This window comes from Nansenia antarctica (assembly GCF_963989245.1).
Source record: "Nansenia antarctica genome assembly, chromosome: 6".
In the NCBI taxonomy this organism is placed as follows: domain Eukaryota; kingdom Metazoa; phylum Chordata; class Actinopteri; order Argentiniformes; family Microstomatidae; genus Nansenia; species Nansenia antarctica.
This window is the reverse complement of record NC_137676.1, coordinates 38820631-38846756: the sequence shown is the minus strand read 5'-3', so window position 1 is coordinate 38846756 and position 26126 is coordinate 38820631. Positions and strand designations below refer to the sequence as shown.

General features: G+C 42.0%; 3 protein-coding genes across 3 annotated transcripts; all 3 read left to right on the top strand.

Annotated features, from left to right (window-relative positions):
- The first annotated feature begins 600 nt into the window (after positions 1-600).
- tspan31 (tetraspanin 31) lies at positions 601-4619 on the top strand. Its single transcript, XM_080533844.1, has 6 exons — positions 601-748; positions 1397-1564; positions 1731-1811; positions 1985-2125; positions 2379-2489; positions 2755-4619. Exons 1-6 carry the CDS (start codon positions 686-688, stop codon positions 2827-2829), a joined length of 639 nt encoding a protein of 212 aa, XP_080389970.1. The 5' UTR covers positions 601-685; the 3' UTR covers positions 2830-4619.
- Positions 4620-8804: 4185 nt separating this feature from the next.
- On the top strand, positions 8805-14331 carry marchf9 (membrane-associated ring finger (C3HC4) 9; the record flags this gene model as incomplete). Its single annotated transcript, XM_080533894.1, has 4 exons — positions 8805-9169; positions 12286-12441; positions 13408-13600; positions 14006-14331. Exons 1-4 carry the CDS (start codon positions 8837-8839, stop codon positions 14329-14331), a joined length of 1008 nt encoding a protein of 335 aa, XP_080390020.1. The 5' UTR covers positions 8805-8836.
- A 3712-nt stretch (positions 14332-18043) lies between these two features.
- LOC308159448 (natural resistance-associated macrophage protein 2-like) lies at positions 18044-23132 on the top strand. Its single transcript, XM_080533239.1, has 13 exons — positions 18044-18130; positions 18541-18660; positions 18958-19064; positions 19151-19221; positions 19311-19378; positions 19643-19798; positions 19973-20131; positions 20313-20399; positions 21201-21320; positions 21581-21730; positions 22078-22151; positions 22265-22418; positions 22844-23132. Exons 1-13 carry the CDS (start codon positions 18059-18061, stop codon positions 22949-22951), a joined length of 1446 nt encoding a protein of 481 aa, XP_080389365.1. The 5' UTR covers positions 18044-18058; the 3' UTR covers positions 22952-23132.
- Positions 23133-26126: the final 2994 nt, after the last annotated feature.

Here is a 26126-nt window from a genome sequence, read left to right as displayed (position 1 = left end):
CTCTCTCTCTCTCTCTCTCTCTCTCTCTCTCTCTCTCTCTCTCTCTCTCTCTCTCTCTCTCTCTCTCTCACACACACACACACACACACACGCACACACACACACACACACACACACACACACACACACACACACACACAGGACAGGGCTATATTACATATTACATAATGGTAATTGCTATTACATACTAATGGTGTGTCTAGCTGTCATAGAATATATCTTTTATTTTATCGTAAGATTAATTGTACATATGTCCTCTCTGAACAACATTCTCGTTGATGGTTGAAATGGTACACGTCGTGACAGAGACAAATAATTGTATTTAGATTAATATATTTAGGCTACCAAAAGACGCCTAAGCAGCAGACATGGGGTGCGTTCGTAAACTCGCTCTGAGAGCGCTGGAGCGCACACTGGGTTCAACATTATAAAGAGACCAAGTCATTTGATTGGACAAGAGGCACTCCATGAGAGCTGATCAGATTTCTAGAGAGAAATGTACCAACGCACCCACGGTGTCGTCATGTCTTTCGCATACGTCAGTAGGTCCACTCCCTCCCAGACTGCGTCGCTGTCACCAGACCAACAACAACTGTCTAGTTCAGCTAGTCTGTCAAATACTGCCTCGAAAACAGTCTCTCGGTGTCAAACGTTGTATATATTTACGTCATTTAATAGTCGAATTATGGTCTGTGGCGGTTTCACCTGCTCTAAAAATGCGCTTTGTTCCTTGAACGTGGTCTACATGGTGAGTACGACATGGGTCATCTTAGTTTAGCTAAGCTAGCTTGCTAGCCAGTTGTTCATCATCAGAGCAGCCTAGTAGATGAACTAACAATTTAGCTTTTTTATCTAACAAGCCTAACGTTGTCAATTAATTGGAGTACACCATCATATACGGGTGATGTCTAGAACAATCCGACAGTTTGTTTGTGATACGCAGGGAGACTGTTTTAGCTAGCTTTAGTCAATACTGCAGCCTGGCTAGCCAACAATAGATAGCAACACTAGTGTGTACTCTGACTCTCCCATACCAGCAGCTTGTTATCTCCCTCGACCTCTGTGTCACCATGGACACGTGTTCAAAGGGTCCATGGTGATTCAGAGGTTTAACTGTAAAGAGGGTCTTCTGTCAAGTGTGCTGGCTGTACCTAGTAGGGGGCATACTTCTCCACGCTGTGATTCTAGCTAGATGTGTGTTGTTATTGTTCTTCTTAGATGCCTCAGCACTTATCTAGTGAGCCACCTTCACATGTCCTCCACGTCCTTTCACTGCCTCCCCTGTGTATTTTGAGACACTGGTTCCTTATGCCCTGGTATATTCTGTGCTGTGTTGTTGAGCCTCTCTCCTAACCTTTGCTTCACTCTCTCTGCCTTGTTCCCACTGCTCTCTCAGCTGGTAGGGCTGCTGCTGATAGGGGTGGCAGCATGGGGGAAGGAGTTTGGCATCGTGTCTAGCATCCACATCATCGGCGGGGTCATCGCGGTGGGAGTCTTCCTGCTGCTTATAGCCATCGTGGGATTCGTCGGGGCAATCCACCACCACCAAGTCTTGCTCTTCTTTGTATCCTTTATGTTCAGTTTCCATCTCCTCCTGACGTGGTTCAGGGGAACCATGTGTCCTCATGGCAGTTCAGACAGCCCTTCTCTCTTTGGTGTAACTGCAGATACTTCCTTGATTGTGTCGCTAGGCGACATTATGTTGTTTCCTTGACCGTTTGCCTCCTCAGTACATGGTTGTACTCTTCTTGGTGTTCCTCTTCCAATTTGGAGTTTCGTGCTCCTGCCTGGCAATGAACCGTGCACAGCAGGTTAGCGTCTCTAGTTCAGTACTGGATCACTTTTACAGTTGACTCACTCCTGTCTTCCCCCTCGCTCTCCGATCGATCTGTCTTTATGGACGCCTTTTCTCTTTTCGAAGGTGTCGTCTTGTTTTGTTGTGTTTGTCCTCTCCCCTGTCTTTACCACTGTTCTCCCTCTACAGGAGAAGCTGTTGAACTCCTCCTGGCAGATCATGAGCAACAAGACCAAGGAAGACCTGGAGACACAGCTGAACTGCTGCGGCCTACTCAACACTACCCTCAGCAGGGCACAGTTTGACAGTGACTGGATAAGCTGCCATGCTGTAAGGATTTGTTATCATTTGTTTCTAGAAAGTATGACGAAAAAAAATAAATAAGGAAAACTGCAGGCTAGTCTAGCATTTCCAGATACCTAAACACCAAGATGGCTTCAAGATTAGCTTGGTTTTTTGCATGTCTAATTTCCACTGGGTTTAGTCAGCAAAAGCTGCCCATTTTATACGAATATATTAATACGAGCAAAGCTGATTGAATACACACTATGGAGACTGAGAGGTTTTCTGTGTTTCCCTGCAGCCCTGCAAAGACAGTCACTGTGTCCACACCTGTGGGGAGATGATGCTGGAGCACGCTACTGTGGCCCTGAAGATCTTGGGAGGCGTCGGGCTCTTCTTCAGCTTCACAGAGGTGGGTGTCTGGACTGGAACAACACCTGAATCAAAAGCATACAGTATATAGAAAATGCCTTCAAATGCTTGGAGCTGGGCTTGATTTAGTTTGCCTGGTACAATTTGGTCCCAAAAGTGCAAACTCCAAAATTGTTGTATTTGTCTTGATTTTAATTTGTCCTTGTGTTTGACCTATGTATTTGACCCAGGTCTAGCTGCAAGTCTCTAGCTAAGCGGTTTTATGACCACCGTCATATCTGACTTGTGCATTCCGTCTCTTCCAGATTCTTGGAGTATGGCTGGCAGTGCGCTACAGGAACCAGAAAGACCCCAGAGCTAATCCAAGTGCTTTCCTATAGTTTTGCTCCATGTAAGGAACATAATACCGTAGAAGACATACAACGACAGATACACTGCTACTTGGTAGAATCATGCACATCTATAGACACTCAGGCAACATGGACCACAATCATACATTATGAGGAAGAGGAGCTCACACCGAACTGGACAAAGCACTGAGAGATGCATAGGGCACTGGACTAACCAACCCGTCACATACCTAGATAACGTTGCAACCTCTTTTTGCGCTAAGCCCTCTTCATAGAGTTCAGATTTTGCAATAGGTCAAAGTTGAGGATCCGGATCTTATGTATGATAGGATGAATAGGCTTATGGTAATGCCCAGCCTTGATTTGAGTTCCGAATTCTTGATAGCTAACCATGTCACGAGACGCTCCTCTGCATGCCCCAGTTGCCATACACGCGCCTTGTTTTCTCCTATGAATAATGACTACAGTACCATAACATTTCTCTGAGCAACCTATTAATTCACCTTCCTCACAAGCCTTTCAGTCTTTAACAGTCTTGTTATAATGAACTTGGTTCTCTAGATCAGTGCTAGCTAGCAGTGATGTGTGGGCCTCTATATGCCCATTGCTGTCAAATGCATTATTCAGGAAGTTTCTCTCATATGAACTGCAGCGAGATGATGTCTTTTGATCTCAAAGCTATCAGATAGAAAGGTATGCATTGGACTTGTTGTGTGATGTAGTTTTTCCAGGTGTCTGCTTTTTTTTTTTCTGATGAATTGAAGATGCCCTTAATGCCGGGATCGTATTTTAGAAATTAGATTTTAGATAGTCAAGTAGATAATCAGGTAGTAATATTTATGAACTTGTGTAACTGAGCCAACTAACTTAACGTTCACCAATATACATTGCCAATGGACTGCAGCCCTAATGTTGTATATAATCTTTCTATATAAGTTCTCAAGATCATGAAAGATGGGTTTGCCCTCTTGTTTTACCTCTCACATCTATGTTTGCCTCTAGGCTTTTAAAGATTGGACTAATTCATACATTTAAGATGTTCATCTGTTTTTAAAAAAAATGTGTGCAATTAGTGTAACTGTTTAGTGACATAGGAATAGGCAAGGTAGTCAAGTACACATTGGGATCTGAGATTCAACTGGAAGGAACCATTTACGGATAAATTATGAATAGTTTGAAGTGATTGATTTGTATCCTGTACATTAAAAGCTGTGCCTAACTTGATGGGATTTATTGCAAATCTGCTGTATTCATTTTATTTTCCTTTGGTGAGAATCCTGACAGTTTGAACTATTATTATGTGTTGTTGTTTTGCTGAACTGTGCTTTGGTTATGTTCTCGTTTGCCATAAGGTATATTTTGCTCGACAGTGTTAAGCTCCTTTTAAAAACATGTTTTGTGTATTTTTTATTTATTCCAAGGCTGATAACACACCGCAGGCCCAGTGATGTTTTTTTGTTACATGAATTGTCTTGTGTTAGATGTTTGAACCTCACTGTTTAACCTCCAATGTTAAAACATCTCAACTTGCTTTTTTGGTCTTAAAGGTGTAGAGGGGTCTGTTGGCTCCTCTGGTCTCTTCTGTTCTAGGTCACTGTTTAGGACTAACATTCATTGAAATGTCAGTGTGTATTACTTGAACCAGTTAACAAGGTGAATATGGATTCCCTGGTGCTTGAGTGGAGCTACTGCAATGTCTAATGCATTGTGTAAGCATTATAACAAATGATGTATATTATTATTATTATTATTATAGTCCATGAACCCTATTTCAAAAGGTGTGCACTTGTTATCCAACTGTACCCTCTCTTGAATTTTTGAGACCTAATTTTTCCAAATAAAAATCTCGATTAAAAAATGTCTCCTCATGTTTAACTTTGTTGAGTCACAATCTGGGCATGACATTTTTTTCTTCTTCATAAGAGTTTGCCCATCTACATATGTGTATAGATACTTAACTGTGTAATTATGAACCCTGGAAGTAATTGAGGGTGTTGTACAGTAGTTACAAAACATTTCTCTCTGATAGCAAGCACAAGAGGTATCCCTTTATACCACATGGTGGCAGCACCAAGTTAGGTACTATACTGTATGGATAGTGAACTCACAGGATGGGCACACATGATGGGAAGCAAAGACATTAATATTAATATTCCTCTCTGGTTGGAGATCGAAGTAGGTTACTCGAAAAACAGCTAATTCTCAAATTCACAGAGCCATCGAAATGATCCAAAGATTCAGTTCAACATTGAGGGAAATCGTTTAACTATTTCGATATGCCACAATCCAGCAGTAAGGTCCTATTACTCATTAATACTCATAAACCCATTAATCGTGTGGGTCCATTAACTGAATAACAGCAAATCTAATTAAAAAAGACACTTTTTTTTTTTTTTTACATTTTCCATATTACAATGAAGGATGAATTAAACAGACTCCCAGTCAGTTCAACAAATGAGGGATAAACTATGTTTCCATATTCTATCACTCAACGACAGATTGCGCTACCACCGCTTTTTGTTGTTGTTGTTGTTAGAAGTGAAACCCAATCACTGGCTGCGTTTGATAGAACTTGGCAAGGTTTAACCTGCAGGTTCATCCCCTGGGGTGTAAGAACATTTATGTAAGTGAAATATGCCTCGTAAGGGCTTTGGGTCCTCTGAGTTTCCGGTGGATGCATGGTAATTTTGGACACCTCTTACAGAGTGTGGGTCCCTATCCTGTCAGCATGTTCTCCTTAGGGACGTCTGCCAGTCCCCTACCCCTGTGCTGGTGATGCTGCAGGCCCATATGCTGGGGAGTGTATTCACTTGGAGTAGCTGTGGAGTATCACACACCAACAGGGATGGCCATCTGTCCTCTTACAGATATAGCATGGTTCTCTGCAAACGCATGAAGGCCGACGATAGAACACACATAATTTATCCATGGCATCTATCAAATATTGCCACAGTCAACAATTGAATGTGGTACTCATGGTCAATATATGACATTTCAAAGCTAGGTGATAAGGTATGCCATTGGTAGTGGTTGAGGTGAGTTCACCCTGCCTATGCATTGTTAAGTGATTTGAGGACCTAAATGTAATCGATTATCATTATTGTAAACATCATTTCTATGTATTCTTCAATGTATCCTTCTACGAGCACTAAAAACGGATTGCATAGTGTGTTCATTATCAGTTACAACAGACATATTGCAATAGAGCAACGATATATACACATAGGGTACAAGACAGCACAGCATCGATGTATCATTTCACTATGATCTCCTGGGATGTTCAAATAGCGTAAGAGTGATACTTAAACCATACATGGAGGAGAGAGAATGATGTGGCTGGATGGATTTGGATTCCTCACAGCGAGAACACACAGGACAAGAGATCATTCTCATCAGTAAGAAGAGACAAACAGGTCAATAAGCCTATCAATAATGAAACAGATAGATTGGGCTGTGCCGCGGGCTGCATGTTGTTAGTGCTCAGAAAGAGGATCTGGCCTGGCAGGACGGGAGAAAGGATCTGGTGATCAACATTCTTCTAGTTCTCTTACAGAATGTAGTAGACAGTTTTTGACCAAACTGATAATGTTGGGGCAGGTGGAGGGGGGGGGGGGGGGGGTGTAAATGGTCCTGAGCTTCAGGATGGTATCCTGTAATAACAACCACCCACACACAACAACAAGCAGTCATTTGTTTGATTAACATTAGAAAAGCAAGCCCATTGCTGTCCATTAAGAGAAGATGGAATCTATTGAAATGAAGGAGATATGAGGGAATCTATTGAAAACACAATAATGGTTTTATATGGGATTGAAGAGAGCAAATACAGATGTGTGAGGCAGTGTGGAATTATGGCAAGAGTGCCCTTTAAAGACCAAAAAAGGGAGAAAAAAATATGAATCAATACGAATTCCACCTCTTTGGACAACCCATCACCGTTATTGCTGAACAATGGAGTAGATCAACTCTAATATATTGCAACGTTTGGGGAATGCCAAGGTGACGTGATACATTAGCTTGCCCATGGCATTGCATCTCAAACACACCAGCTTGCTTCATGCACAAACATCTACAGTATGTGCAGACTGAGTCTGAAATCCATTCAGATCAATATGATAGGGGATTTTGTGGGAACAAGCATTGTTGCTATGGTTTAGACTGCTGAGTGTAAATCAGTGGTCAAGAAGCAACCAATAACCGTATACAGCATTTCTCCAAGTCCAGAATAAACTGACCTCTTGACTCCCAGTTTGTGATTACCTTGTCTCACCACTCTGACAAACGACCAAGAGACTATTTTTTCTTTCACCAAAGGGCATGGTTTTCTTCGTCACTGTGACACTATGAATCTTATGACCCTTACAGTACCTTGCCTGGTCCAAATCCATAGATCAACTGTGTTCGTCTGTTATGGAGGGTAATTAATAGAGAAATAGTCTCTCTTTCAACTTTCACTCTCCCTGTCTCTCTGTCTCTCTGTCTCTCTGTCTGTCTCTCTCTCTCTCTCTCTCTCTCTCTCTCACACACACACACACACACACACACACACACGCACACACACACACACACACACACACACACACACACACACACACCGTTGCCCTGCCCAGGCTTCATTTATATTTCCCGGGCATGTACGGTGTGTGTGGCTGCGTACGTCACAAGTGATCAGCACCTTGGACAGCGGCGCCTGTCAATACGCAACCAAACGGCGGAATCTTCCCTCCCCAACGAGAGGGATCTAGAGGGAGCACATCAACCTCTGGAGACAGACAGGTGACTTGGAGAAAAAAGGGAAATTAGACGATTAGTCGGTGTTTTTTTCACTGAAGTAGGCTAGTACTCCGGAAGTAGGTGCTGCGTTGGTTCACTCTCATAGCCGACCATTTCGAGGAGGAATCAGCCAGCGCAAGAGAGCAGTAGGTATCATCACCATCGGATCCAATAATCAATGCCATTAATTGCCATCTGATGCGTAGACATCTTAATGCCTCTCTAATTAGAAAAATAGCCGCAACTCTTTGTACTCTGTCACTTGCTGTCATTTCTCAATGCAGCATATATCCGTATCAAGCAAACACATCCTGATGGATCTCGAATGAAGATGGAATACGTGGTATTTCGCTATTTTCTGTCGTATTTTCAACAATACTTGAAATGCATGTGGACATGATTGTAAATCGGATCTTGCCAGAGAGGCTGTTGGGTGGAATGGGGAGTGTTCTGGATGGAACAACCCGAAACATTACAAAGGAGGAATAGGATCGAAGAATCCTGATCTGACGGCTGGGATGCTTCTGAGGAACAATACAAAGACATAAAGCTTCACATCTAAATGAAACTTCCATTGCATCGTCCGCAGACTCCGCACCCTTTTGGATTATGATTCTTGACAAGAGTCCCAGCTATGACTGTGTGGATGGAATGTCGTTGTTTTTTATTCCCCATTTCATATTTTTTAGCACTACATTGCTCACTACTCCTCCACTGGTCTTCTCTCTCGCAGTCTTCTGCTTTGGCTAGCAAAACGTGTATTTTTGCTGCAAACCCAGTGCAATGCATCTGATGATGTGTGTTTAGATCGATAATTCAGGCATTTGACTCTAATAATTGTACATTATAATACCATGTATTTGGCGGTAAACGGAAGATAAATCTAGCGGCATTTGCAGAGTTGTTTGTAAATTAATATTGAAAGTGTCTCAGGCAGTTGAAGAGGAAAATCTCTCATCCGCATTGGCTTAGACACACATGCCATCAGAGGGGCAACAACCAAGACGAGGTCCTTCATTTCTTAGCCTACCATTAAACACTAATAGCCAGACAAGTTTACAATCTCAAAAGTGATGTTACTCGGATGATGCTTCAGATGCTTCATTTCCCTATAATAAGCATGTAGCATAATAATAATAATAATAATAATAATAATAATAATAATAATAATATCCCAAATAAAAGAGTCCTTTCCTAAAATCACTTTATTTTCATATAAGTTTCATATTCCCTTCTCAAGAATTAATATAGATGTAAGCCAAACATGTTCAAGTATCGGATCCGCATGTTTTTCAACGAACTTAAAGTAACGGTTTTTATGCGATCCGATTCGAGACAGTCCGACTCAGACGCAGAAAGACGGTCAGGCTGCATGCGAGGACTCGGGATGGGCGGCTGCGGCTGGCCTCCCTTTGTTGACTGCTCTTCCCGGGATGATGAGGAGGAGTACTACGGGACTGATCCTCGGCCACGAAGCCTGGCGTTTGAGGATAAGGACCCCAAACTGCAAGCGGGCCTGGACGCCGTGTCGCTCAACAGCACGACGAGCAGCATGCGCCACCCCCAGTGTCGGATCTGTTTCCAGGGCTTAGAGCAGGTACAGTGTATAGCCTACTACTATCCCAATATTGCCCCAACGATGTCCCGCTTTTCGCGCCACAACACAGCCCATTGAGCCCAATGTTGTAATTAGTATAGCCTATATAGCCCAGTAGGTTACAGTATGCGGATCATGTCCTGTTTGGCTACAGGCAACCAATTGTTGTGGTTGAGAAATGCTGGCAATAGTGAATAGTGAATAGTGGAGCCTTATGTCTTAATACATTCTGGTTATCCAGGTGTTCCCATCACCAGAGAATATAGCATCATATGTTTGTTAAAAGGTCAACTTGCAAGGCTAGGCAACCAGAACTGAAGTCTGACCAGCAAGCAGGGAAAGTTTAGCCATTTAAAAAGTGGTCATGTAGGATGGAGGGTAACAAACAGTAGGCCGAAGCAGAGATATTTGTTGTGCCATTTATATAAAACCAAATCACGCTCCTCATTCAAATGATATGTCAATTCATTATCTATAATGGTGATCTATATGCCAATTTTCCAAAAATAGGTCCAGTGATCAAATAAAATGCAATCTGTTTGCAATCAGTCTTCTAAATGTAATTACCAAAAAGTCCACAGCACTCACCTGTACAATATGGAGTAGAACAATAGACATATCTTTGGTCTGCAGCCAAAACTTGAGACAGCAGATGTGCTGAAACCTGGCCAGCCTGGCTAAGCAGGTTAACCTTGGACTACAGATAATGACACCTGCTGTAAAGACTGTAAGAGCACAGATGGAAATTACAACTGAGTCACTTTATAAGGTTTTATGTTTGTCACAAACAGTGTTATTACACCATATGTGTTCATAGCCTCTGTAAACTCAGAGCTATGAAACACTAGGAACAGACAGGACTCTTGTGCACTTCAAATTCTACCTTTCATTTGTTGCTAAGGCCTGGGAAGTACAAGCACACGTACCCATGCACACACGCACGCATGGACACACCCCATATATATATATATATATATATATATATATATATATATATATATATATACTGTATATCCAGACCAGATACTTAAGTTATGCAAAAAACCACATCAATCTCTTAGATTGACATGACATTATGAACTTATCTTTTAGCTCTGCCTCAATAGCAGTCAACTCAATAATCACCAAAGAAGAAGCCATTCAGTTGGGTCACATGATGTCATCTTATTGTTATTTCATTATTCAAGTAGGTCACAACAGGGGACAGAATCATGTGCCTGTCAGGTGGCCCATTACCTCTACAGATATAATAACCTTGCTCAGCGGGAGGAACTGAATGTGACTCCTAATTAGTTGTCTGTCACCTGTCAGAGTGCCATGTAGGTGTCTAACTGATTCCACACTGCAAGAGTCAGTGTGCTTTGCCAGTATTAGATAAAAATTCTTGCTTAAAGCAGCTATTAGTGATTTCTGCATGCACGGTCACTAAGAAAATGTAAATAATGGGGATAATGCATTTTAACATGCAAATAGCACAAGATTTATAGGATCTGTTGTGCAGTATGTTATCTTTATGATGTCAGACAAGTAATTTGTAGTCTGATTGGCATATGTGACACGGTCTGGTCATTTGGTCCGAAAGTCGGCATCCGATTTAATGTTCAGACTTTCGAAAAATGTAAATACATTTCAGCGTTGTTGAAAATCAATGATACACTCGCTAGTCAACTAACACAGCTTGTTTTGTGAGCTTGCTAACAATGTAAAGTAGTGTTGTAGTTAAATAGGTAGCAGTGGAGATTATTCACTGAATCCATTGCATTGCAGTATTTTGGCTTGACTAGCGAGTTTGTGTTGTGATTTTCAACAACGTTGAAATATATTTCTGTGTTTCAAAATAAAAACATTTTGATTGGTTGCTGACTTGCGGCCCAAATGACCAGACCGTGTCACATATGGTTACTGACTGGCCATCTACATTATGTTTGTGGTTCAGGCCCGGTGCCAGAACCAACACCTTGGGTGGGCAGGGGCCGACGGGGTGGGGGGGTGAGGGGATTGGTTGGGCCCACCCCTGCCCATAGATACCAATGGCCTTGTTGTGGTTAGTCAATGAAAGTATTTATTATGAGAGAGGTATAATGAAATATATTGAACATTCAAAACAGGGGAAATAAAGTCATGTTAAAGGACGTAAATGATTCAGTCAGTGTCATAGCAGTACCCTTCTCTGAGAATAGCTGACTAAATATGCAAATGCATATTTGCAATGCAAGAGCAGGAAACATGGGTTAAATGGGTCACTCTTTACCAACTGAAGCAAAAACTCAAATTTTCTATCTCTCTATCCGTCCTTGGTAATAAACAGAGGGATCTGGGGTCCAATTATTTTTGAAGTGAGGGTAGTTTTTAAAGGACTTCTAAATACAGGTTTGTTTATAAACCATTTGGATTTGGTTCTGGTCTTGTTCTGGTCATTACTGCCATCTGTACATACTTTGATGGGGGGGAAAACATCATTAGGCACTTGTAAGTCTGTGAGAGACAGCAGCAATGATCATCATCATACTTAATAAATTAAAGTTAACTTCTTTCAATGGTAACACTACTCTTTTCATTGAAAGCTTTTTGACAAAAATACTGAAAATTAATTCCCTCCTTGTTGACCACAAACATGGGTGATGTTTGCTGTAGGTGCTGCAGAGACTGGTATTGATTGGGTTCGGTGAGAGTCTTTCAAACAGTTGGGTTTGAATGGCTTATCTCTCCTTCACCTACCTGCCCTTGAAATCTCCCTGCACCCTGCTGATGTTGCTGTGCGTTAATAGGCCTCCTCTAGCCAATGGGGCAGGCATCAAGCTGTGGCCATGCATTGATCTACTAATGATTCCTAGACATCATTTTTGCATTTATGTTTACCTCAACATTTACTGACTGACATTTTCAGAGCTTTTATTTCAGAGTGAAATAAGCTAAAACTGTGATTTGTGAAACCTAAGGTGGATGTCTGATGTTGAAGAGACTTTGGCTACGTTCCAATATCCACAACACACTATAGCAAACCACTTAGAATGAGGCAATGTTTTGGCCCTATAAGTGGTGTGTTAGTGTAATGCTGAACCAATGTTGACTGGCTGCACTGTAATCATGTTGTATGTGTTTGTCCTGTCCTGCAGGGGGAGCTGTTGAGCCCATGTCGCTGTTCCGGCTCTGTGCGCTGTACACACCAGCCCTGTCTTATCCGCTGGATCAGCGAGAGAGGATCCTGGAGCTGTGAACTCTGCTACTTCAAGTATCATGTGCTGGCAATCAGCACCAAGAACCCACTGCAGGTAAGTAGTCTCTCGCCCCTCAACCATGCTCTCTCTCTCTGTGACTGGGCAAATGACAATGAACATGCAGTCAATCATCCACTACACAAATATGTGCCTTGTGCACTATCAATCAGGGTTGGGCAATACCTGCATCAAGATAGTATTTGATATTACATTACTGAACTGCAGCGCATAGTGGGGTCTATTCTGATTTCCTTGCAGTCTGCACCTTTTATGCACTTCTGGCTGTGCACTTTCCAAAATGTGGTATTCCCATTTTGAAAAGGTGTGAGCGTATCTCGCCTAATAGGCGTTCAAGACTCTACGCACCTGGGCATCTATTCTCTGTGCATGGATCTGTGCTTTATGCGCCAAATGTGCGTATGGAGCTCCAGCGCGTATTCTGATGTCAGCCCAGTACGCGCCCACTGCCACGCTCTGCCTGCACATTCGGAGCGTAAAGCACAGATCTGCTGACGGTGGTGGCAAGGAAATGAGAGTAGACTCCAGTGTGTATGGCTGGTGCTTTGCCATGAAAAACATGGGAGATGGCACTTGTAGTTGGCATTGGAATAGTTGGAACGGCACATAATCTGGAATTGTAAGCACTTTTACAGACAATTGGCTGAACAATATCATGATATACTCCAACGATCACAATATCTCAATGTCTATTTACGTTTTGACTGAGTGAAGATGAAGCAGTGGGCACATAGAGACGCGCAAATAAAAAATGGCACAATACAGCAATCCAAGTGGGCGGTGCTCTGCTCTACTCCACTAGTGTCTGCACTAGACTTCACACCCACGTTGAACCAGAACACATCTTGGACACTCACTCACACACAGTGAGTGATGGTGGGGTGTGAGAACGACCATATTGTGCTGGCACATTTTTTCCTGTTGCGTCATTGTCCCTCTGCCCGCTCCAGCAAAGTGTTGAGAGTGTAGCCTTAATTCTTGGCCTATGTGTTTACCTCTCAGTGGCAGGCCATCTCCCTGACGGTGATCGAGAAGGTCCAGATCGCTGCCATCATCCTGGGCTCTCTGTTCCTCATCGCCAGCATCTCCTGGCTGGTCTGGTCCTCCCTCAGCCCCTCTGCCAAGTGGCAGCGACAGGACCTGCTCTTCCAGATCTGCTACGGCATGTACGGCTTCATGGACATAGTCTGCATAGGTGAGAACACAATGCAGTCATTGTGTGTGTGTGTGTCTGTGTGCATGTGTGAGTGTGTGTGTGTGTGTGTGTGTGTGTGTATGTGTGTGTGTGTATGTGTGCGTGTGTGTGTGTGTGTGTCTGTGGGTGTTTGTGTGTGTGTACATGTGTGTAAGACCCGACTGAAAGCAGATGGTACTGTGTTTGTGTTGATCTTCTGCACTGTGCAGCGAACACAGGGTGGTTATGCAAACAATAGTCTATTGTCTACATAGTTGCTGTATGTGTGACTGATTCTTACATATTACTTACATTATTTCATTTCGAGTCTTAAAAAAAATGTGTTACTCAAGGGATCTCTCATGCTCTCATCCACCCTGTCTCCTGTCTCTCCTCGTCCCTTTCCAACTATCTCTCTCTGCCCAGGCCTTATCATCCATGAGGGCTCATCTGTATACCGAATATTCAAGCGATGGCAAGCTGTCAATCAGCAGTGGAAAGTACTAAATTATGAGAAATCAAAGGACTTGGGAGACCCGATGAGTTCCAATAAGAACGGGAGCCGGGGCTCTCGCAGTAACACCCACAGCCTGGGCAGCAGCCGGGGGCGACGGAGCCGCAGGTTCCGGACTATTCTGAACCACCACTGTGGCTACACCATCTTGCACATTCTGAGCCAGCTGCGGCCCAACCACCCCCGCCTTAGCGTCACCGCCAACCGTGAGGTGGTGATGAGAGTCACTACAGTATAAGACTTGGCATGTCTGGGCTGGGGGCGGAGAGTGGATGGTGCAGTGTTTCGCTATGATTTCTTCTTGGACAGGCACTTAGGACATCCAGCCGATGGTAGGGGAAGCACTGGGCCACAGGATACACAGAGACTCATGGACAAGCCTGCAGATGTTACAATGTGCTAAGAGATGTGTGGAGCAGCGACAGACAAACAGCACACATGAGGATCTTTCCACAGTTTCTTCTGAACAAAAGAAGCAGATGCACATTTTTTTTTTAATAATTGAGGAACTGATAAAGACTTACTACATTAAACGAACTATATTAAACATGCACATTGTCCAACTTTACAAGCTTTACAACTTCAATCCACAGTGACAGACGTTTTTCAGTCTAATTTCAGGATACATAAAGACATTCTTTGTTTTATTTGATGTTCTTGTTTTTTGTATCATTTTCTACTCATTTTTTATTTTATACGGAAAGTAAGATTTGAGGAGATAATTTTGACTCCACATACATGCCACAAGCAAGCATTTTCAAACAACTAGGTGTGTGTGTGTGTGTGTGTGTGTGTGTGTGTGTGTGTGTGTGTGTGTGTGTGTGTGTGTGTGTGTGTGTGTGTGTGTGTGTGATGATACTGTTACTAATGTTGATTACAGACTGAAAAGAAAATCACACACCACATCCAAACCATCATATGAGAACAGCAGCCATGACTGTAAACAACAATAAATAAGAGGATCAAGGGATAGGCTACAATATGAAAAGAATGAATTAATCAATATTCAAACAACTCCTATCTTCTCTGCAATAAGATATATGTACATTTCACAGTGAATGTTGCATGGGTATATGAGTTTATGCCTCATCACATATAACATAAGCACATCAAATTTGCTCTATTCAAAATGGTGCTTGACGAAATAAACACTTTTATTCATTTGGTTTCATTGCACCAAATCTCTTTGTGAATCTGAACACTGGCAATGTGATACAGCCATGTCCATGTCCACACAATACAGAGGGTTTGCTGCTGTGTGCTGATTCAGATTTGATAACAAGTAAACCATTGGATTAAAGATGGGGATCAGATGATCTCTTGCTATTCACTGTTTCCCCCTGTGTCTTTTCTTTTCTTTACTGCAGCCTATTTGTACCATAATAATGATTTGCTGGTCATGCATTGATTGTATCATTCATTAATTCCTAGTCGAACTGCTTAGCCTGCTATTTTTCTCTGCTTCATCTTAATAGCCTACATTAGGTAAATAACCTATGGCCAGAGAGTTTTTACATTTATTTTATAGCTCATCATTACAACGCTAAAACAATGTAACTGCATTATAATCATAATCATGACAAAACATAGGCACAATTATGGTGCATAGTACCATAATTGAGTTGCCTAATATGCCTTCAACAGAAAATCTCAAATCTACCTGCCTGTCTCACTGTGATGCATGATGCCCTGCTGCTCTCTGTTCCATAACAGCTGCGGCGTGGTCATGAACGCTTGAGTGGAGTCAATAAATCACTATTTGTCGCCACCTATGGACCTTCTTGCTGTATGGAACAGGACACTCATTCAATTCACCACCAATCGTATTATATGACCATTTTTGCTTTAGAAGGCGCCCAAATGGTCAAGCACGATTTGTTTTAAAATGTAACGTAACCTATAGCTTACTTGTCTCTCGTCAGTCCCCTCTGTAACCCCGAATAAGTGCGTTACCTTTATACCACACACCTTGAAACCAACTTGAAATAGAAATGGAACACGGAAATAAGAAATGTCAGATAAATAATGGCAGTCACGTGACATATGGGGGCTTTCATGGAGACTGGCCATCGGAATGTGACTTTGCTCCCGGTTTACCTGGAAAATCAACACCTGCCAATGGCTCTGACTCGAGTCAATCTACAACTAGTTTCGCTTGACGGGTGACCTTAGAATTGTCTACCATCTCTACTGGAGAGTATGGTGGACAGAATTGCATCCAGAATTGCATCCGGAAACTCTACCATAATGACATTATATTAAACATAGCTGTGATGTTGGGCCTTACAGGCACAAACCTCCTTCGTCGATGATGAGTCATTAATGCACTTTCTTTTTTTCTTTTTTTCTTTAACTTTTGAAGATGAAGCGTTTCGGTGTATCAAAGTTGTTCTCTTTTCAGAGCGCAGGTAAGATTCCATTAGATGAGTAAGACTATCTTTCAGACTATCCTTCATCTTGAGATCTATCAAGATCTAACACTATTGATTTGATAGCCAACAATGTTAAAAAATAACATTTTATTATAGTCTTTGTATAATGATGTAGAATCATATTGAATACGTCTAATCTATCGTCCATGATATCTTGTGACTCTATAGCGGACCTCTGAATTGTTTATGATAACTTCATTAAAGAAACTGCTCAGTGGGTGGCATTTTTCATCCAATGCTGTAATGAATGCTTACAGAATGCCCCAGTTACTTTTGCTGGATTTGGATTAGTTTTGTGTACATAGTTTTTACAGGCATACAGAGTGTACATAGGCCTACATCTATTCCATGATGTAACCTCTATAGACTATAATTAACATAGTGTTAACAACAACAATTAACAACTGTGTGTGTGCTTTCAGACAGAAACTCTCTACCTGAGGATATCCACATCTCGTCCTTACCCCCCAGTGTGCCCACAGACCAGGATCATGCACACGGAGAAGGTAAGACACAGAGCTACTGAGGAGTAACAACATCCCTTCGTTAACCTGCACTCCAAGTGTATATTATTGAGATCATAAGAATGTTTTTTAATGCAAACAAACAGACATCTGTGTTGTTTCGAATTGCCATTGAAACGGCTGGTTAATGTTGGGTGTTATTAATAGTTTCTTACAGGCTCAAATGCCTGTTTTCAAGATTGTAAACACTAATCTATGACTGGATAATATGGCACAATTAACATGTCATGTGCTACAATCAGTGTGCCAGTATCCCTGTCACAGAGTTCATACTTGGCACCGACAGGAACTATAAAGTACTTTTAAAGTACATTACTGTGCAATAAAAGTTGTAAATTACACACTGAATGAAATTGCAACCTGTGAAGTTGCTGTAAGGTTGCTGTAAGGTTGAACTGCTTGTGCTTGAACCTGATTGACTTTGAATTTGATTGATTGATTGATTACTCTCACTGTGCTTCATGTTCCAGGAGAAATGTCACTGGAGAAAGAAGCCATCCAGACCACACACACACAGAGTGGAGATCCCTCCCCCTCTGCATTTCGTGAGGGTCTGAATGAAACTGTGGCCAGCACCTATTTTGACCAGAAGGTCCCCATTCCAGAGGATAACAGCCAAGTATGTGGGGAAAGGGCTCTCATAGGATATAAAGTCAGTCACGGTACTTTATAGCCTGGTTGCCCCAGATCTGTTTTTGCTGTATAGCCAACATCTGTAGTTATAGGCTCACTAGACAGCATTAGATTAGATTAGATTTAACTTTACTGTCATTGCAAGTAGAGTGCAAGTACTGACACAACAAAATGTAGTAGATTAACAGATCTGGGCTGATCAGGCTAGGTCTTATACCTCGGTATTACCTTGTATTATACAATGTATGTAGCGGTATGTATGTTTCAAATTGTCTGTTGTTTGTTTTGAGCATGTCTGTAAAACCCTATTCCTCCCCTAATTTAGACAATGTTCAGTTTTCGTAAGCTGTGGGCGTTCACAGGACCTGGGTTCCTGATGAGCATTGCCTATCTGGACCCTGGAAATATTGAGTCAGACCTGCAATCTGGTGCTAAAGCAGGGTTCAAGGTACAGGAAGGGGCACCGCCGTTTTTTCCAGTCCCGATAGACCCTAAACCATAATATGTGTACAATATAATAGAATGGAATGGAATAGAATAACTACAATCTCCCTACGGAATCCAATAAACTATTTTGACACGACGTTTGCACAAAACTGTTAAGGGCTTGTGTGCGTGGTCTGGATGGCTTCTTTCTCCTGTAACATTTCTCCTGGAATATGAGGCACAGTGAGAGAAATCGGTCATTCATTTCATCTCATTTAGTCCTGTAGACTTCTTAGAAATGTTCCTGCATGTTGATTAGAACCATGATAGTCATAATAGTAGAACCTCTGGTTCTAATGATACAAGTGGTTGAGTTACAAGTTGTCTCAACCAGAGATTGATTGACAGACTGCACCTGTGTTCTCCTCTCAGCTGCTGTGGGTGCTGCTGGGAGCTACTATCATCGGCCTGCTGCTGCAGAGGCTGGCAGCTCGACTGGGCGTGGTCACAGGGATGCACCTGGCTGAAGTCTGCCATCGCCAGTACCCCACTGTGAGACAGCCCCCCTCTCTCTCTCTCTTTGTCACTCACACTGTCACATCTCTTAACATTGCCATAATAGTATGCCATTGCTGTATTGTCATTTTATAGCATTGGAATAGTAGGTTGAGGTGGAGGGCTGAGGTGTTGTTGTGGCATGCAGGGGACTGAGGTCCGAACCCTGACGGCCACATACATTTGAACATTGGCGTGGTTTCTCCATGATTTATTTAGCTAATTCACATGAACAAAAATGATTCTCAGAATGTCGGTAGACTTCTGAAAACCTTTCATACGGTCTTCCTGTAGGTGCCTCGTATCATCCTGTGGTTGATGGTGGAGCTGGCTATCATTGGTTCTGACATGCAGGAGGTGATCGGTTCTTCTATCGCATTGAACCTCCTCTCCTCTGGCAGGTAAGCAGGTTTAATATCACTCACTTCAAAACTGCAGGGGTCATGAGTTCCATCTAAATGACTTTATGGTTTTCCTGTGTGTGCAGGATCCCGCTGTGGGGGGGTGTGCTCATCACCATCATCGACACATTTGTCTTCCTCTTCTTGGACAAGTATGGTGAGTTCCTGGCCATTGGAGCAATTCGCGCTTGTGTCTTTATGTTGTAAAAGAGTAATAGGTAAATGGGTTCTCTCCTCCTTGTTTAGGTCTGAGGAAGCTAGAGGCCTTTTTTGCAGTGCTTATTGCTGTCATGGCCATCACCTTTGGATATGAGGTACAGAAGACTTGAATGTACTGATCTTACTTGATCATTTAAAATCCTGATTTGTTTTGTGAACAAGGTTGTGAAGGGAGTGATCTCAGGTTCATGACCATGTAGAATCACTGTAACACTTTCCCCTTGCCTGTGTGATGTTGTTATACAGTACTGGATGTTGTGTGCTCTTTGAAGGTATGTGTGTGTTCATGCGGGCCTGTGTGTCAGTGTGTGCGTGCGTGCTTGTGTATACCGGTACATAATTTCTTGTGTGTCTCTCAGTATGTGACAGTGCGTCCGGACCAGGGGGAGCTCCTGAAGGGAATGTTTTTGCCATACTGTGAGGGGTGCGGTCCGACTCAGCTACAACAGGCTGTGGGCATTGTTGGTGCTGTCATTATGCCACACAACATCTACCTGCACTCTGCCCTCGTCAAGGTAGGGTAACCAAAGCATACATACTCTATTCATGTATACTGTAATTGTGCCGTATCTAATTTCATCGCTTGGGTACTGCACATACTTACAGAAAGGTGGAGTAGGCTTGATTATTTGTCAATGGACAGTTGAATCAACTCAGTAAATGAGTCTTTAAAACTGTGTCTCCCTCAGTCTCGGGAGGTCGATCGGTCCAACAAAAGGGAAGTCCGGGAGGCCAACAAATACTTCTTCATCGAGTCAACCCTCGCACTCTTTCTCTCTTTCATCATCAATGTGTTTGTGGTCGCTGTGTTCGCTCAGGCTTTCTATGGACGTACAAACATTGAAGTGGTACGTATACCATATCTGTTGACAAACCAAGGTTATCTAAGGAGAAACAAATCATTTGGATTGTACTTTGATGTGTGAATTTTCTAAAAAGACACTGAGTCACGCTTTATGAAGTTACCCTGTACCTATTTAGTAACTCTGTGCTTTTTTTTACGACACCTCTTGTTACTCTTCATTCTAGCATGACCAGTGTAATGCAACTGGCAGTCCACATTCAGATATGTTCCCCCTGAACAATGACACACTACAGGTGGACATCTATAGAGGGGTAAGTCCTTCTCGCTCCTGGAGAGTGAATGCCACTGTTCAGGTTTTCCCTGGTGTAGGTGTGTTCCTAGCCTGGTGCCAATGTAATTTGTGACAGGGTCTGGAGAAAAAGCCCTCAAGTAGGGCAAGGTAATTTTTCAGTTTTTTCCAAAAGATTGTAAGCTTTCAAATGATGTGTCATACATTGAAATCTGAAAAAGTTGAAGAAGATTATTTGAATGTTGGTACACCTCAAACGGAAAAGGGAGAAACTCGCTCTGAATCAAAATACATGCAAAACAGCTGCTAGTAGCTGGCAGCTAAATAGGCTGAATAGAGAGAATATGAACATCTAACGCACATCACAGCATGCTGATAGAACATCAGCATGCTAAAAACACCTAACTAAACATAATTAGATAATCACACAGTCCTTGCTTTTGAACACGTCCTAAAACGTACGTTTGTTTACAAGCCATGTATCACTTACCCAGTAGCCTATGGCAGACGATAGAGTTAATCCAATTCACAACTTATATTAGTGATCCTAAAACTGTTGTGTGTTATATCAAGTGGCCTCTTCAACACATAAACATAAACATAAAAAAAAATGTTGGGTTACTGTTAGGGTTAGGGTTTTAGGTTTTTTAAAGAAGCCATCGTTTGGTCATTTGCGCGACTTGAGAATTGTCGACATACAGACCTTTTCACCAGACCATGTCACATTGGTACTCTGAAACCGCACCATGAAACCCCACAAAGAGATGTTGGTCAACCAGGCTAGAGTGTTGCCAACATGACATGAATGTGATCCCTGTGGCAGGGGGTGGTGCTGGGCTGCTTCTTCGGCCCGGCGGCCCTCTACATCTGGGCCGTGGGGATCCTGGCTGCAGGGCAGAGCTCCACCATGACTGGGACCTACTCTGGACAGTTCGTCATGGAGGTGAGTAGTTCAAGGACAATCAAAGTCAAGTGGATGGAGAGATCCCCTTGGACTGGACTCACCTTAATTAAATGTCGTCCCTTAAAATCGATTTATTGAACTCCCAACTACTAATTACTACAGTGTCTGTGTTTGATGAATGCATCTAAGCAAGTCCTTTAAAAACAAAGGCTTAGCTCGTAATGGCGATTGTAAGAAGATAACGCTGTGATTGTAGCTCGATGCATGTCACAGAGAGGGATGTTGTTGTCCTCCCCCAGGGCTTTTTGAACCTGCACTGGTCCCGTTTCGCACGGGTATTTTTGACCCGCTCCATCGCCATCACCCCGACCCTGCTGGTGGCTATCTTCCAGGACGTAGAACACCTGACAGGCATGAACGACTTCCTCAACGTGCTGCAGAGTATGCAGGTCTGAGAGCACTAGGGGTCGTAGGTAGGATGGAGGGAAGTAGGAAGTCATCCACCCTTTTCTCTGAAGTGTACACTTGTGCACTTCTCCGCAAGGATTTTAAAGTATGGGGTTGGTGTAAGCTTGACTCTTACACCAATTCTATTCTTTTTCAATATACTTGGGGAAGTGCACACTTTAGGGAAAAAGGTGGAGAATTGAGACACTCCCTATCCTTGGGTTTTTGAACAGCTATTCAGTATGGTGATACAGTTATTCTAAAGCTGGTGTTTATAGTATACCTGAGAACACGTTGTCTACCAAAATATAACATTTTCATTATGGCGTTCTCTTCCCCTCTCTCACAGCTGCCGTTTGCCCTAATTCCCATCCTCACTTTCACCAGTTTGTCTTCCCTCATGAATGAATTTTCCAATGGATTGTAAGTCAAGTGCATAATGTAAAAAAGCCATAAGATAAAGCTGATGAGAAAATTTATGTAGGAAATGTTTTTCCTCAGACAGATTTTTTTCATTCTATCCGTTTTCTTTTCAGAGTGTGGAAGATCGGTGGAGGCGTTCTGGTGTTGTTAGTGTGTTGCATCAACATGTACTTCGTAGTGATCTACGTCACCACATTTAACAGTGTGTGGCTGTACGTTCTGGCAGCTTTTCTCTGCATAGCATATTTGGGATTTGTGGGTTACCTGGTAAGTTTTACTCCCAATTCACAATATGTTTAGTGCCAAGAGATAGTGATATTCTGAACACAACAAAAGTCAGAAAGAACAAGTCAATTCAAGAACATTCACCAACAGTTTGTCTGCATGTCATTGTATGTAGTCATTTTCAGGAATTTACTCTGAATGCATTTTCGTCTGTGCTACCATTGAGTAGTCCTAAATGGTAAAAAAAACAAGAGGACCGTTTCAATCTTTTACTACTGAGTCAGTTAACCATTTGTTAGTTATTTATGAGGGCAGTTGTATGTGTAGGAATGCCAACTCGTAGTATAATGATTATAGGTTTTACTAAGCATACCTTTCTGTTCATAAACATTTATAAATTCAACTAATTTCTACTGTTCTTAAGAACCTGTTATTCATGCCCCCCTCTCCCCCTCTCTCTCCCCCAGGCCTGGTTGTGTTTGATAGCTCTGGGGGTGTCCTGTCTAGACCTCAGCAGCCGGAGAAGGAATGACACCACTGTTCTGATTGAGCAGAGCCCAGAGTTTGACTCATGAACAACATTACCTGTGGAAGGGAATGCGTTGTCGAGAAGTATACTACAATAATACTTGAAGATGTATAGTAGCTATGTTCAACGTTGACTGCGTTATCTTGACTTACTCTGTTTTTATGTTAATTTATTGTATCTTATCCTTCAAGAGAAGTAATCCCAATCAAATTTAGCTGATTATTTCTGATGTCGTAATTTATGTATTTTATACTTTTGTATTGAACGCTGATTTGGTGCCAGATTTTGACAAGATAGAAATAAATCAAGACAGTTTACCATGTTTACATCATTTGCGAAATATGACATGCTTGAAAGATAAGGTTTGTAAGGTTTGTTCCTATATATGCCTTTTGTTTTCAGTTTAGAGTATTACATGAACACACTGTGTGTTCTTTTCAGCCACAGAGTGGCACTGTCGACTCTGCAGGGAGATGGAATCTCAGCAGTGTTCTGAAGGTGCCTGACTACCAGTTACCGTATGATGAACAACAAACATGACATGACTTGATTTTCGAACACATTGTGAAATTGAACAAATATATTGTTTATAGAAAATGTCCCATGTTTAGCTTAATCATCCTCAAATATATCAATCATCGTAGAGGTGATTATGTTGCTACAATAATGCCTCTCAAGTTCATAGACCTAGAGTATGTTAGTAATGGTTGGAATTTCTATGCTGGTATGCACTGGTGTTATTACATCTACATGCTTTAAGACTGAAACTGTAGTGAACTGATAGATTTCGTAAGATGTTCAGACGAAAACACTTGAAGGGCCACTGCCGTAGCTCTGAGAGTGGACAGACAGGTTTTCTTTGCATTGTGGCGGAGGGGAACTTTTTTTCTGGTCATGGAGGCCTGCATTATGTAAGAAGGGAGAGTCTTCCCACCTCCCCTCTCTGTTTTTGTTTTTCTCAATGAGCCAATCTCTCCCTGCGTAGGCCTCACAGCCTGTCCAGTAGGCCCCTTTCCTGGAAACATAGCCTTAGCAGAGGCCACTCAGAGGCAGGGCCGGGAGGAGGGAGGGAGGGGGGCTTCTTCCAGCAAATCACATGATTCTAGACCTAAAGTCCCAGCCTTACATAAAGCTCAGATGTGGCCAATCGCCATACTACTTTATCATCTGCATATATGGATGCATGTGGCAGACAGATTGCTGTAAGTAATTGTGTGTGTATGTAGATGTGTGAAATTTACGCAAGATTCATTGAGCCTGATATATGACTGCGTGATTGAATTTCAATGGAAACACAAATTACTACAGAGTACTTTTTAATGCTAATTAAGAAGAGCTCATTGTCAAGAGAATTAATTATTATATATTACATGATTCATATATTATTATATTATTTTAGTATGTAAGTATTAGTAAGTAAGTATTTAAATTTTAGAGTTAGAGTAAAGTTTAATATTAAGTATATTATTATCTGCTACTTTACCTAAAGTATAACTACTACTTTTACTTAGTAAAAGTTAAATGTGACCATTTCAATCTGAGGGAGGGGACAGCTATCTAACCATGGAGCAGCTAACGTCTATATTTGGACTAGGATGATGTAAGCAGCTGACTTTAGTAGGCAAGCTACTGGAGCTCCCAATGCACTTGCCTTCAGATGACCAGAAATGAAGTCCACATTTAAGACCATGACATGTGGAGAACTTCTATTGTTTGGAATCTTGATGTTATGTATTTTGTTGTAATACAATGAAACGTTCAATCAGCTTACTACACAAAATGCATATGTTGATCCTATAGCTAGAGAGACATATTTACTTCTCAAACAGGCCTTTTCTTCAATGATTGCTGCTGTGTTGTTGTGACATAGCATCATTTACTTATCAAATAAGCAGACTAAAAAAACATAACATAATTTAATTGTCAACAAAACCATTTGACTTAATGATAATGCTATCGAAAGTCAATCATTAGTCACCAGTACACCTTTTGAGGCAACACGTTTTCTTAACTGACCATACCCTTTGAATGTTTGCTTTCCCCTCCTACCATCTTCTTTTCTCTTCAACTTCTAATGATGTTTGTTTTGGGGAATTCAGATCTCAATAAGTATTATGGTGTTATCCTGGAGGATACCGTCATCTCTCTCTTTGTTTTGAAATAAACTCCATTGTATGAACAATGTCAACATACATATAAAAAAATCATATTTGTATAGCTAAATGATGAAGATTGCTAAAAATGGAACCATCATGCAATGTTCAAAGCCAATAAATGTACCTTGGCTTTTCCTTCACTGGACATGAATTGTAACTATTTGTCTGAAATAGTGAAAAAAGTATGGCGACTTGGTTCAGGACAGCAACATGGTACCCTCCAAGTAACTCTATACCCTCGGTGCCCTTGTGTCTCTATTTATCTCACAACGGCACAGGGCCCCCACATCACCAGCTGCCCCTCTCAAACTGTATGTGAGTCCCAATTACCCACATTTTCCCCTGAAGTGTGCACTTGTGTACTTCCCCACATGGATTTAAAAGCATGGGATTGGTGTCAGCACTCATGTTTACCCCAATCGTATGTGGGCGAGTGCATAAGTGCACATTTCAGGGAAAAGGGTGGAGAATTTGGACGCAGGGTATGTCTCTCTGCTCTTAGCTTGAAGGAATGTATAGACAAGGAGAGAAGACACAGCAGAAAACAAGCAAAGAGAAAGGATTTCAAGTTTGATTTTGTAATCAGTGTAGCATCAACTTTAAAACCACATGACATTTTAGGCAACTCCAGTTTATCTAATTGTACATACATTGCATCTGTGTTGCTCAAAAAATGTCTGAGACCAGGAATGTAAACAACTGTGCCATTTTTGTTTATGTCTTGGATTTGTGGTTCGGCACTGGCCACAGTTTTGATCTGGATCCATGTTTCTGACAGGAGGGTCAGACTACTTCTCTCAGCTCCAGTGTTGTTCCATTAGTCCCTGACATGCATGGTCTCTCTGTTGCCTCCTGGCTTGAGTGTGGGTGTTTTTTTTTCATGAGCACTGTCTTTGTCAATACATGATCTTACAACATTTATTCACAGGCAAAATTGAATGAAGCTGCCTTAAACCACAAGCATTCACAAATCAACCTACTCAGCCTGTCCTGAACTGTAATAGAGGTGCTTTGAATATTCTCTGGTGGTGCCTTTGTTGTACCTGTGGATGTTTTGCAAATCCA